Below are 13,969 nucleotides of genomic sequence, written 5' to 3' on the forward strand. Positions count from 1 at the left end.
TTTGGCCAGTATCAGCCTAGTTCGGACATCAGAGGGATTAACAGGGCTGCGTTTGCACTTCCTCTGCGCCATTAAAACTCAGATTAGAACTGGCTGATCCGAACTCTAGTCCTAAATCCATGGCTGAAACGGATCATACAAGAGGTTGACATGCAGTTGTTTATGACCAATAACCAATAGAAACAAAGGGTGGCTTAAGGAGGAATTCTCAGGAATTATGAAATCAGGGGACCCAAAACTGCCAAAAGGAGTAAGCTAATTATTTCATATTTTTCAAATAGGTACTTGCTAAATTCTATTGGAGTTGTTCACAAAACTGGTGCAGAGAAGAATGGGAGAAACATTTTGCCTCCTAAGATTCTTGTCAGGATTTTATAATGTTGACCTCCAAGACCATTAGACAAGGGAAACTATGTTGTGATCCTCCATCTTCCTTATCCCTAACCCACCTACTATGCTTGCACTGAAATAACTAGATGATTTTTAATCACTTGCTTCACGCAGTTATTTTTATAATTGATGCATGCTTGTAGAATGTTTTGGGTTAAAGACTTTTAACAAATCACTGTTAGCTAAGAAAACTTTTCAGTTGTAGACCTTACTCTGTGTGTGTGTGTATCGATCAAACAGCCAACGCTTCTACCATGGATGGAGTCCGTACTGGCAACCAATGAAGCACTCATTAGAGCAACTCAAAATAGAAAAGGACAGACGGATTCAGTTCCATGTTTTTGGCATATGCCCCTTCAAGATTCTTCCTGAGCAGTGTACTCAGTCATGGAGATGTTCACTAGGGACTTAATGTATTTCCTTTTGAATTCATATACCATAGTACCAACTAGAGAGTAGACCTTAGTGCAATGGTAAGGTTGTTCCATTGTGACCAAGTGGTCACAGGTTTGAGTCTCTGGAAACAGCCTCTCTGCGAAACAAGGATAAGGCTGCGTACACTATGACCCTCCCCAGACCCCGAAGTGGCGAGAACTTCATGCACTAGGTACGCCTTTTTTCATACCATGTTAGTACCAACTTCAGTGGCCACTACAGAAAACAATCAAGGTTGGACCATGAATCCTCCTGAAGATGTAAAGTTCAATCCAACTGGAAGATGACATAGGAAGGACAAGGCCAAGAATGGTGGTTTGTATGTGTGATCCTTCCATATGGTATCTAACATTAAGCCCACCTGCATGTCCACACACACACACACGCACAAGATACAGTTTTCCATTGGACCTTTGATCATCATAAATCTTGATCAAAGAATTGAAAGAAAAATAAATTTAGTGCTAAAAAAAAAGGGTTAGTGACTACGAATGTCGTGCTAACAATGATTAAAGATTACAACAACTTACATTTACCGGAACATTCAAAAAATAAAAAAGAATATAAAAAGGAAAACTTATGTTTACTTATTTTTTATTGGTGAACTTACAATGGATTGATACACAGGTTCCTGCTATATAGAATCTAACTCAATGCATCCTGGGTGTAGTTGGCAGGGAATGTCCTTGATGGAACAATTTTCCCCAGCAAAGTCTTGATGATTGTGAAGCATTACTTCGAGTCTGCTTGATCATTGCCTTGGAATTGTCCTAGTGGATGACAATTCACTTTACAAGCCTCACCCATTCAAGCACGCAAAAGACGTTTATCACATATCAAGATCTTCCAACTTGAATGCGGTCCCTCAGATGTGTCGCGTAGCATGGTGTGCCACCCCATGGCTTTTCCAACCTCCTGAACTTCATCTATGACTGATACAGAATCACGGATATATACATGCCCCCCAGGTCTCAGAATCCGATCCATCTCAAGCATGATTGTGGAGATGTTGCACCTGAAACACACATTAAAGGAAATAATTTGTTTGGAAGCGTCCCCACCCCCAAACCAAAAAATAAATGGAACCGAGGCAAAATGTGGAGTAGAAGTTAAAACCCTCCCAAACCAAGAATTGGGGACAATCTTGTGATTCCATAACTATTTAGCAAGCAGCAATTGAAGATGCAGAACATACCTCTTTTTCTCAACCGAGAAGAGACCGGCTGCATGTAAGAAGTCATAAGTTCTTGGATAAGTATCGAACGACTCACACCTAAGGGAAGGAAGTTTTCAGCATTAGATTAATGCCACAATAATGAAATTCTTTGGAGTAACAACCAGAATCAATGGATGGCACCACTTAAATGGACAATCTAAGTCTCTATAACTATTAGATGTTGGAGAAATCACAACATATCAAGCTCATAGTGTTGCATGCAATAGATAATTGAAGTCACAAAAGTTAAGTGTGTCAATAATGTCTGTGGGAAATATAATCAACACTCTTGGTTCCAGGATGCTAACAGGTGAATGAAATCTAAACTGCAGATTAAAGAAACTCCAGAATAGGATGGATATAGGGTACTGGATTGAAGAAACTCCAGGATTGGGGAGGGTATATTATGACCCTCCCCAGACCCCGGAATGGCAGGAGCCTCGTGCACTAGGTACACCCCTTATTGGGTACTGGATTAAGTGAGAATCCAAGCTACACCTTGCATCTAACTACAAACAGGAAAGATAGTTTAACTAAAACTTCGAGAAGCAAACTAAAGTGCAACAACTTGGTAACCAAGGTCTGTGGCACATATGCAAAAGGAGATGGTTAAGATTTCATGAAGAAAACTAAAGTGCAACCATCTGGTGGGTGCACTGCAAACAATGTCTGCTAACAGCAAATGTAACCATCCAATACGCCACAAGTCGGCATTATTTGAATCAGTCATTCAGCATATTATTCGTGACCTTGCAATGGAATACAATGGAATGGTGATTATCATTGATCAGACTGGCATAACACTACATAAGAGATCACTTATGTAGGACACTTGCCTTGGATAGACATCATGTAAGTAACTGTGTAATTGGTAAACCATACTTATCACTTATACTGGGTAAGTTCACTCGCATCCCACTTCCTGAAGTGTACCAAAACTACCCTTAACTCAATGAAGTTTGCAGTATGAATAAAATATGTATCAGCCTATAACATCAATGTACTTGCATACATTTCATGCACTGAAGAGCCTCTTCAGAATTTAAATCCATACCACAAACCCTTTTTTTTTCCCCCCAAGTGCTACTTAGTGTAATACAGATTATTTATCTGGAAATGTGACACTTGCAATGGTGATTACTCCATTTTTGCATGTTCAACAGTCAACAACGGCAAACTACAGAAACAATTAAAAAAAAAAAAAAGGTTAAAACATAAAAGTTACATGGGTAATACCAATCGTGCATTACTCCTACAAGTCCACGATCATAAATAACAGGCAATGTGTTGGACCCACTAACAGGAACAACGTTCAGCACCCAGCAATCAATCTTTTGGTCAATTAAAGCAGCTGCAAATCTGTCGCAGCATTAACAAAATAATCATCAAATGGTCAGAATGCAGTTCCACGTTTAATGAAAGAAAACAATAGTTTGCAACTGGAGATTTCAAAAATGCATAAGCAACAAGGACAGTTAACAAAGAAGACAAATAGAATACCCTCCAAACCCAGCTCTCATGTCCATCACGTTTCGGAATTTCATTTTTTTCCAACGTAAAACACGAACATAACTTTCTATTATATCATCCCAGTATTTTGATTCTGCCTTGAAGAGTTCATTTCTAGATATATAGGCATCCATTCGTAAGGTCTGAAGCCTATCTGGTGGAGAATGCAGGCGTGTAGGCCACATTGGGATACTTGCTTCATTTCCATTCTCTGGTAGTCGAGTGACGCATGCTTTCAGACCAGCATACCTACAAAAAACATGGTGACTCTTATATTTATATCTAAGTAATAAACTTTGTGTCACCAACCAGAAACATTAATTTTGAGATCAAATTCAAATTTGATGAATAACAACAGATTCTAGATCCAAAGAATTCCACCAGTGTTTTATGCTACCAGCCCCATGGTTTCGAGAATCGGGTTGGAATCAACCTACCCCAATTCCAATTAATGCTGATGCCTACAACCTGTTTTGGAATCGGCCATGAATGCTCTTTGATATTCATTTTGACTGCTTTTTTTCTTCTTTTAGCCAATAAAATTCAGGGGGGGAAAAAAAACCTTACCTCTTGTAGTTAGATCTACAAGATTTTCTAATCAGAAACTCCCAAAGATAAAGTGATCTGTGACAATCGTTGCTTCTTCTTCCTGATTCCAATTCAAATCGGAATTGGTGGAGGTTGAAACAGTGTCCAGTTCCAAGTTTTAAAACCTTGTCCCAAGCCTGGATAAAGGAGGAGGGTTCGTGCATCAGGTCAGTAGCCAGCATGTAAAAACTTTAGCCAAACCTTTTAGCATGGGTCCTAGAGTTTTGTTTTAGCTCCAAGGAAAAACCAAAAAAAAAAAGGATCCACAGGTTCACAACTCTCCAGAAAAGTCAAAGGAGCAGACTCATCAAGCAAAAGCATCAATTTGGTTGCAACAACAAAAGAGGTGCCCCCACCGGGTTAAAGAGGATACAAATAGCAGGAGCTGTTCCATTGGTTTGGTTGAATAGTTGCGAGCTTTTGTTTATTTCAATTTCTCCTAGTTTTGGGGTGGTCATGGGCCCACAAAAGCAATAAAGAATCAAAATAACGTTGTCAGTGGCAATTCTGTAATTTCTGAGAAAAGGCTAGAGACTCTATTGGTGAGAAAAGAGAATGTGGGGATACAACAGTAAACTAACTTGAAAAGAGGGATGTAACTGGAATTTGTAAAAGATGGGAGTAAGCAGAATTAACTATTGGAATAAGGGCTTAATTGTAAATAGGGAAAATTACACTCCCCTCCCCTGCATATTGACTAATGACACTCCTCCCCTAAGATTTAAAGATTCTATCAACCGTACCCATATTTGCTGACGGTGTTAGAAATGCAATGAAAAAGACAATAATACCCTCATCTCTAACCTCATACCCTTCATTCTTCTTTCTTTCTTTCTTTCTTTCTTTCTTTCCTCCTTTCTTCTTCTTCCTCCTGCACCCCCCCCCCCCCCCGCTCTGCACCTCTGAGTGACCAAATATCACCACCCTATCACCCTTGCTGACATCAGAGCACCGTCATCTACCTGTTAGCAGCACTGCCATGAGTGCAAGGATTCCTTGCTCGTTCCATGACAACTACATAGGTAGGAATCATCACAGAACCTCGCCCTGTTTACATGCAGAGAAAAAGAAGGAAGAGGAGAGAAAGAAGGTTTGCAGTGGGTAGATTTGATCAAATGTATTATTCCGGACATTGGGTAGGAATCGTCAAATCCCTTAGTCGATTAGCAAGGTAAGAAGGAGATCCGAAACTCATGTAACACTCAAACCATAATTTGAAAATCAAGATAAAGATGAACAAAAGCATCGATTATCTGATGTGACTTGCTTCTGAAGGTCGGCGACTGAGGCTAGGGATTGGAAATGAGAGACAAAGAAGACTGTAAGGATTAATATAGCAGTGAATGCATTAGAACAAGGGGAACAAAAGAACTCGCTGTTATTCTAATTACATGTGATTTGATTTTTCTATCATTTGATCAAATTTCTCGGTAAATCAAATTCTACTGTCAAGATTTTCTGCAACTCCCATATCTTCTTCTTCGTTTTTTTGGGTTTGGTCTTAGAGTTCGATTTTCTTGGGGTTTCAAAATGAAGAGACAGAGACGTTACGGAAAGGAAGAGTGAAACCGTGAGAGGAGAGAGATTCGGGAGAATCAAAAAAGAAAAAGGGCATGAAGAGAGATATTTTGGGGAAGAAAGAAGGTTTCAGGGGTTTGGTTTTCTTCTTAGGGAAAGCTTGAAGAGTGGATTGATCTTCTTTCTCCGAGTTTTTGTTCCATTTCCCGGATCTCACTCTGAACCTGATCCTTCACCAAAACCACCATTCCCGAGATGTGCTTAAGCAGCTTCAATTCATGGATCAGCTCGGGGATCTCAAAGGCCTCTGTTCTTTGCTGCTGCCACACATCGCCAGTGTTTGGGATTGCAAAGGAATTCCATAGCACCTCAAGAAAGGTTCTAACTCTCCGGTGTCACTGGTCATGTGATGCTTGCAGCATTGCAGCGATTCTGTCTGCATTTCTCTTATCACTTCTGCACTCCTCCGACTATCACCGTGAGGCCGAGTTCACTGCGATTCCCCATCCAAGCCTGTGGGGTTCGATGTCTGGCTCCTATCACAACTGCTGCAGTAGAATCATTTCTTGTTGCATAGCTGGCAATTCTCCTTCCGATCTCCATCCCTTCTTCTCCATCTTTCCTCAATGATAGCTTGGATCACCGCCCCACCTCTGGCCGGAAAAGCTTAGATGCACAAAAAGAATGCCTTTCAACAAATAATATGATGCCAGTTTCGCATAGTAGTTCCCATTCTGATGGAAGGATTTATGAGTATGTTCAAGTTAACCAAGTGGCTACCCCTCAAACTGCTGAATTAGCAAGCACGACGAAGATTATTGTGGGAGAGTGTTCGAACGAAGAAGAAAAACTTCCTCTTCGATTCACTTAGTTCTCTTATTATTAGAGAGAGAAATCTTGGAATATTACACTATATAAGGGTATTTTGGGTTTAAATGAATATATTAAGGCTGATGTCCTCACTTAACAGTGGTTTTTTTAACGGACTGGGTACAGTTGACAGAATAGGGGAGGGGAGTGTCATTCAAGCAAAGTACAGGGGAGGGGAGTGTAATATTCCCTTGTAAAATAATAAGAAAATAAATATTTACTGGCTAATTCGAAAAAACCTTCAACCTCTCAAGTCTCAACCACAATATGCCAGCAGAGGAGAGTCTCTTACGGTCAAGGTTTTACAAGACGGAATTGGGGCGGAATCGGTCCCCATAACCCTAGAATCGGCCCTCAGATCCAAAAACACAGCAATTCTAGGGTTTTTGGGCGTGAATCGGCCAGAATCGGGATTGATCACAGCCAATTCCGATCCAAATCGGCTGATTCACCAATCCAATTCCCAATTCTTGAAACGTTGTTTGCAGTTGAGAGAAATTTCTCAACTACAAGTCTATGACCCAATCAAACCAGGATCATAGGAGTAGCTTAGTAATCCTCAATCCAAGGGAATCCACCCAACAACAGGTTCGATGATCAACAGAAGAAAATGATAAAATTTTCTGAAACCAAGTAGTGAGGAGGTCTCAGAACCAGAAGTGATTGTCAATGTAGTTCTCACAATCCACGAAGGTACTGGTCACAAGACTTCACAGGTTGGGTCGCCCTAGGGTAAGTATCACCACACCAAATCTGAAAATGAAAGGACTAGGGATGAGATGAGGGAGATCGATCAAATCTCTCTCAGGCCTGTTGGTTTGGTAGTAGAAGGAAAAAGGGTAGCAAACAGGAAATAACAGGAAGAAAAGGGAAGGAAAAAGAGGAAAGAAGGAGATTCAGAAGAACTCACCCAAGAGGAGGGGAATCAAATGAGAGAGATTGGAAGATAAGAGGGAAAGCGGTCACCCGACCATCAACCATGCCACGGCAGTAAGAAAATCTCAATATTCTTTGGTAGAGGGCCGGGTAGGAAGAAGAAGAAAATCTGAGATGAGTCTTAGAGTTACAAGGGGGGAAGAGGAGAGCACAACCACACAGTCACATAGGGCAAAGCCAACTAAACTTCCATTCAATTCACTATCTCCATCGTTAGGTTACAATGCATAAATAAACAAAAATCAAAAGAATCCTAATGGCAATGTAAACCTATCTCCTAGTCCAACTCTAAATCATGGTTTAAGAACTCGGTTAAAACTGACAATTTCGACCGAGATATCTTGGTTTCGCAAGAAACCGAAACAAACCAAGGGTCGAAACCACATGTTGCATGGTTTCGATGGGTTTCGCATGGTTTCAACACTGTTTCAGACATATTTCAGTAATTTCGCAAGTTTTGACCTGAACACCTATATAAAAATTCATCTTATCCCCATCGAAACTCGAGAAAACCTGGCTCGAAACCAAGACAAACACTTATTTATGCCAAATATCATTTAAGAATGTTTTTATAATTTACTTAAAATATCATAGTTGTGAAGGCACCTAAGCAAACCAATGTGACACTAACAAGGCGACACCAGAAATCAAGGCGAGAGAAAGGCGCCTGGACGCCTAGACGATGCCTTGATAACTATGTAAGATATTATTCATAAATAAGCAAATACCCCCTATTTGAATCCAATAAAAATAGTTAAAAAATCAAATTCTAAAAGGATAAAAAATTAACCCCCAGTTCAAGAACAAAACTGGATTTTCAACAGTAGGTGCAATTTTCAACTTTTAAATACTAGGGTTTTTCTCAAAATCTAAAAATTCCATTAAGATAATGATAAAATATTGCTAAAAACTAAAAAAGCGGTAAAAAGTTCATTTGTTTTGATGTCTAAAAATTTATTTTCATTCAGAGCGATTTTAAACAGCAATAGCACAGACCAAATAAAGTTTGACCGAAACATAACTCCTTCAATATAAATCAAATTCAAGCAAATCTTGGATTTGTTTGAAAGCTTTCCAACAAAGCAATCTTGGATTTGTTAGAAAGCTTTCCAACAAAGCGGCAAGAACCCCAAAACCACAAGGTGCCCTCCGCTAATTTCTTGGTATTGAGATTGTTCGCAGTAAGCACGGCCTCAGTTTGTCTCAACGAAAGTATGTTTTTGATCTTCTAAGTGAGATAGGTATGTTAGGCTGTAAGCCTATTGATACTCCCAGTGAATCTTCATATTAAACTTGGAGCGTCTAAAGATAAAGAGTTTGAAGATAAGCATCAATATCGGAGACTTGTCAGCAAACTCATCTATCTTACCGTTACTCGCCCTGATATCTCATTTGTAATCGGAGTGATCAATCAGTTTATGTAGACACCTTAGCAAGTTCATTGGAACGCCACTTGTCGTATATTGAGGTATCTCAAAGTTGCTCCAGGGAAGGGACTTATTACCGTCGCCATGGGCACACTAGTATTATTGAGTAATCTTGATTGGGACGGTGTTGATGGTGATCAACGGTCCACTATTGGTTATTGTACCTTCTTTGGAAGAAATCTTGTTACATGGCGAAGTAAGAAACAGACTATTGTTGCTCGTTAGTGCTGAGGCGGAATATCGAGTTATGGCTCACACTGCTGCTGAGTTGATGTGGCTAAGGTTTTTTGTTCAAGAGCTTGGTTATTCTATCAACAATCTGACGAAGATGTTCTGCGATAATCAAGCTACCATATACATTGCTAACAATCTAGTGATTTATGAGAGGACGAAACATATTGAAGTGGATTGTCACTTCGTTCGGGATGCAGTGATGAAGAAGCTAATCTCCACTCCTTTTGTCAGCTCTCATCATCAACTTGGGGATTTGTTTACCAAAGCCTTGTTTTGAAGTGTTTTTCTTCAAGGATGTTCCAAGCTGGGCATAGGAGATGTCTATGCTACAGCTTGAGGGGGATTGTTGAGTTGTGTAGTCTCAGTTTACATGGGTTTTGGTCTATGTTTTGTTTTTATGTTCACAGGGGCTATTTTGGATATAGTTGAGTAGGTCGGTTGTTTAGTTAGCTGTTTTGTGTTTCACTTAATATAAATAAGACCCCCACCCCCACGGTTTGTGTATCTCACTCATATCTCAAACCGTGGGTGGAATTTCTCTATTTCTCTCTGTCTAGATCTCTTCTCTTCCTCTTCTTCATTGCTCTTCTTCTCTCTTACTACTGCTGGTCCTTAATGTACTGATATTGTCACAAAGAGGGGGGGGGGGAACCTCCAAACTAGGCAACTGGTGCTTTTCCTTTTGTCTTTTTGTAGAGTCCTAGCTACAGAGATCTAGAAATATAACATAGACACTGATTGATGAACTTGTATATCTTTTTTTCCTTTACCTTTTTTTTTTTCTCTTGAAAAATACTGGTTAATGAACTTGTCTTGCATGAAATATTATTCAAAATCGAAAAAAGTTAGGCAATGGAGATACCAAACATTGTCTGGGTCATCATCTGGATCACATAATGGAGGTTGGGCTCCAGAATCACGACTGACATAACAGCTGTTGTTTAAAGGCTTCTGCCAAATAGCAAGGTACCCCTCCTTCTTCACAAGGTCCCAACAAAGACGAGCAGTAAGGTCCACCATCTCTGTGAATAAAAACAAAGGCAATATCATGATTCGTTATAGTAGTAACTAGTTAGACAAAGCAACTGTCGAAAGCCCATGGTGTTGAAGAAGTTTGAAATTGAAGAGCGCTGTAGTAGTTTCCCCAAGTTATTCAAAAGCCCTTGTAGTCCATGACAGAACAAATTCAATACTGGTGTAGTGACAGTTTCTGATACAGAATAGGACATTACAACACAAAATGTGAACCTTCCTAATTGTGGATAAGCAATCATTTTAAGGGAATAGAGAGGAATTCTTTGGAATGTCATCCAAGTGATGATAATACCTTTCCATTGTTCTTCAAGATTCTCTTCATGTTTATAAACTGGCTGTGCTGCCCAAGCAAAGTAGCCTCCAGCCCTAAGCATCCTATTGGCCTCAAGAAGCAAAATTCCATCTTCACAAATGAAAGAAAGAAAAGACAATCAGGAATGAAATTCAGTGGTTGTCAACAAAATCCTACAAACAATCTCTGTAGTCTGTACTTTTTAAAGAACAAAGAAGTTGAGCTGATGATACTTCTGTTGGACTTAAATAGATCCCAAAAGCACAGCAGTTCTTTGATTTAAAAAGTAACAGATGGAAAAAATGTTTAATAACTTTCTAAAGAAATAATATAGAATATGTCAAAGCAAGGAAAATGTCTTTCAGTTCATTGTATAATGACTTGGTCTTTCAATAATCTGAAATAAGCAATTCTAAGGAGATAGAGCTTGTTTCTCTCTCCACCTGAGTCCTGAGTCCTGACTAACCCCCCCCCCCCCCAATAACAAAGGAATGTATACTAATCCTAGTGTTGCAACAGACTCCTCGAATTGAGCAATTCTAAATGCAAGGAATAAGATGAGCAAGAGTGAACCACAGAAAGGGGTAGGCTCTTCAGTTTTTTTTTTTTTCTTGTAGTAGGAGGGGAATATGAAAGACAGAAGAGCATACCATCACGGGTCCAATTAATTCTACATCTTGAACAATGTATCAAATCAAAAGCCTGGCTCGGATACAGCAAACGATGTGTTGCAAAAGCTGCCACCATGGCAGGTACGCCACGCTCAAGAGCAAATTGAATCTGGTTCTCATGAACATCTTTTGGAGCTATGGACATGGTGATCACATTGCGTGAAAGAAGATAAGCACCAAAGCTTGCTACTCCACACCCAACATCCAAGGCAACTCGAGTATGACGGCCAAATGTAATATCAGGAACCATCTGCTTATTCAGGTGAAAAAACGAGAACCTAACTTAAAAAGAGATGAGGCAGAAACAACTGAGCACTTTTCTCGCTCCACCAAGAATGAAATTCTGAAATGCAACAAACCTTTGCAATCTGATCCAAATATGGATCAGCCCCATGTATGAACTGGGTTCCACCGCCTGGAAATATAAATTTATCCTTCGCTCTTGAAATCCAATTCTGACCACCTTTATCTTCAACCAAACGTGTATGGGGTACGTTACTGAACCACACCTGTGATTTCAATCTCAGAGCTCAATTATGATCTTTACTTAGCTATTGATGCATGTGAAATAGTCATTATCCAAGTAAAAGCTTCAGAAAATAAAGAACCAGAAAGCAAAAGGCAAATCAACTACATACAGAAAACAATAGTTTACTCATCAGTAGAATCAAGTAAGCCAATATATAATTAGAACAAAACATAAAATACTGATAATATAACTTACAAAGGAAGCCTGTCATATAGCAATAACCAGATTGTCCACATCTATAAATTAGTGGGAAAATATGTAAGTAAGATGCTTCAATATATATGAAATAGTTTAAAAATGGAATTCAAGGCAGACAAGCATCAGAAACTTATTCTCATGCCATGCAAGAGGAGTTCAACAAGAATTAAAAGCTATGAAATTCCTTTTGGCCTTGGACTGGAAAGGTACAAAATGCGGCACAGGACAACAGCTAATGGTCAAAATTGGCACATACCAACTAATTTACAAATACCTGCATAACAAATGGTTTCCACATGTTTATACTTGTGCACTGGCTGTCCGATAATTAGGCATGCGACATGATTGCTCCACTAAGCAGGAAAGAATTCAGACCAGTTTAAGGAACCTCCAGTGTTCCTTATATCAAAGCAACATCGCCGAGGAAGAAAAATGCTGCAACAAAATAAGCTTTAACAGCACTTCCCGGATCTATTCTTGTTTCACTCTGTTGGAAACAAGTCCAGTGGCATTTACATGATGCAGTTGTTATTTAAGAAATAGAGCATCCCCAGATGCAGTATACTGGTTCCAATTATCAAATGTAGTACACCAGCTAGTAATTCTAACTCGAATTAACAAAAACAGGAAAATAGACGGATGAGGATAGAGGAAGCACCTCATTCCTGCTTCTCGGCCACGGAATTGGAGTCTTGTAGTCCTTCGGCGCCGGAACCAAACAATTCAGACTTCTCCCTTCTCCAGGACAGTGCCGCTCAAACCTCTCACCCCTCTCTGTCGTTTTTAGCTTCTTAATCTCATCGGCATTATCCAAACAAGGTATATACTCTCTCATGCTCTCCGGACACAATGCAAATCTCTTAACTCTAACCCCAGAACTCACACTTTGGCTCTGGCTCTCTTTGGTTTCGTTATCATTCCCCCAATTCTCAACCATATCAGGATCAAATCCACCGACCTCGAATTCCTCCGACATCGTCCCATTCTCATCCACAATCCCTAATCTCTCCAAAGATGCCGGCGGCGGCGGTGGAGGAGGAGGAGGAGGAGGAGGGGGAGACGGTGGCGGATCAGACGGTGGGGAACTCTCATGCAGAGTAGAATTCAAAGGAAGCGTTCTTTCGGGAACATTGTCGGTCTGGTTACCAATGAGAATTGATAGATCGAATTCCTTGTTGGCATTGGGCGAAATAGAGACTGAAAGGATTTGGTCATCACCAGTTGATTGTCGATTGTTGAAGAAAACTAGCTGTTGGTAGCCATCAGACCAATGCTTGCCGAAATAGAAGAACCCGACTGAGATGAAAGCGAAACCCAAGATCTTTACGAACAGTGGAGCTTTGAGGATATCTCCATTGTTGAAGCTTTTCATGCTTCCAGAATCGCAAAGTTACTCGATAGTTACGAGACTTGCATGACTCCGTCAGATCTGTCCACTCTCACTTCCCCTCCTGCCGATTCTTGAAACGACCTAATTAAGAAGTCGAAGAGAATCCCAAAGCGCATAGAGCATCAGAATCCTTCCGTACGCCGTATGCGTAGGTACTACGCTACTACTGCATGGCCTGTCTCTGAGGTTGCAGGACTTGCAGTATCTTTGACCGGTGGACATTTAAGAAAAGAAAAAATAAAATAATAAATACATAAAGGAGAAAGGCGATAAGAAACGAGGTAAAAGTGAAACTGGCCCGGGTTGGGCCAGGTTTTTTAAAACCCAATCCCAATACTGAGTCCTCTTAGTTCAGCTCAAGCCCAATATCTCAGCCCATGCTTAATTCAATCAGGCTCAGCCTAGCCTAGTCTGGCCCTGATTGACCCTAATAAGCCGGGTTAGCCTTAAGTGACCCTAATTCTATGTGTTAAAAAAAAAAAGAGACACGTGATTGGCATCATATTTTGAATACAGATAGTTTTGTGTCACAATTCTACAGAAAATGAAAACCTCTGGTGAGAATTGAGAACTTATCTTAAAGTTTAACAAAAAAACTTAAAATGTTAAATATTTTAGTCAAACTTTCGTTCAATAAACAATTATACTCTAAACAAAATTTGTAAGAGGTGAAGCATAACCTAACACAAGGCCAGGTTAAGCTCAGCACGAGGCATTAACCTTGGCCTGCC

General features: G+C 40.0%; 1 protein-coding gene across 1 annotated transcript; it reads right to left on the reverse strand.

Moving 5' to 3' along the window:
• Nucleotides 1–1,230: 1,230 nt before the first annotated feature.
• Nucleotides 1,231–13,290, reverse strand: LOC122664212 (probable methyltransferase PMT11). Its single transcript, XM_043859941.1, has 9 exons — nucleotides 12,507–13,290; nucleotides 11,481–11,630; nucleotides 11,101–11,371; nucleotides 10,451–10,561; nucleotides 9,986–10,145; nucleotides 3,542–3,799; nucleotides 3,278–3,400; nucleotides 2,021–2,098; nucleotides 1,231–1,840 (listed from the first exon to the last, which is right to left on the reverse strand). The coding sequence occupies exons 1-9, from the start codon at nucleotides 13,218–13,220 to the stop codon at nucleotides 1,633–1,635; spliced, it is 2,073 nt and encodes a 690-aa protein (XP_043715876.1). The 5' UTR covers nucleotides 13,221–13,290; the 3' UTR covers nucleotides 1,231–1,632.
• Between the last annotated feature and the right edge of the window lie 679 nt (nucleotides 13,291–13,969).

This window comes from Telopea speciosissima, chromosome 1 (genome assembly GCF_018873765.1).
Source record: "Telopea speciosissima isolate NSW1024214 ecotype Mountain lineage chromosome 1, Tspe_v1, whole genome shotgun sequence".
Taxonomy (NCBI): domain Eukaryota; kingdom Viridiplantae; phylum Streptophyta; class Magnoliopsida; order Proteales; family Proteaceae; genus Telopea; species Telopea speciosissima.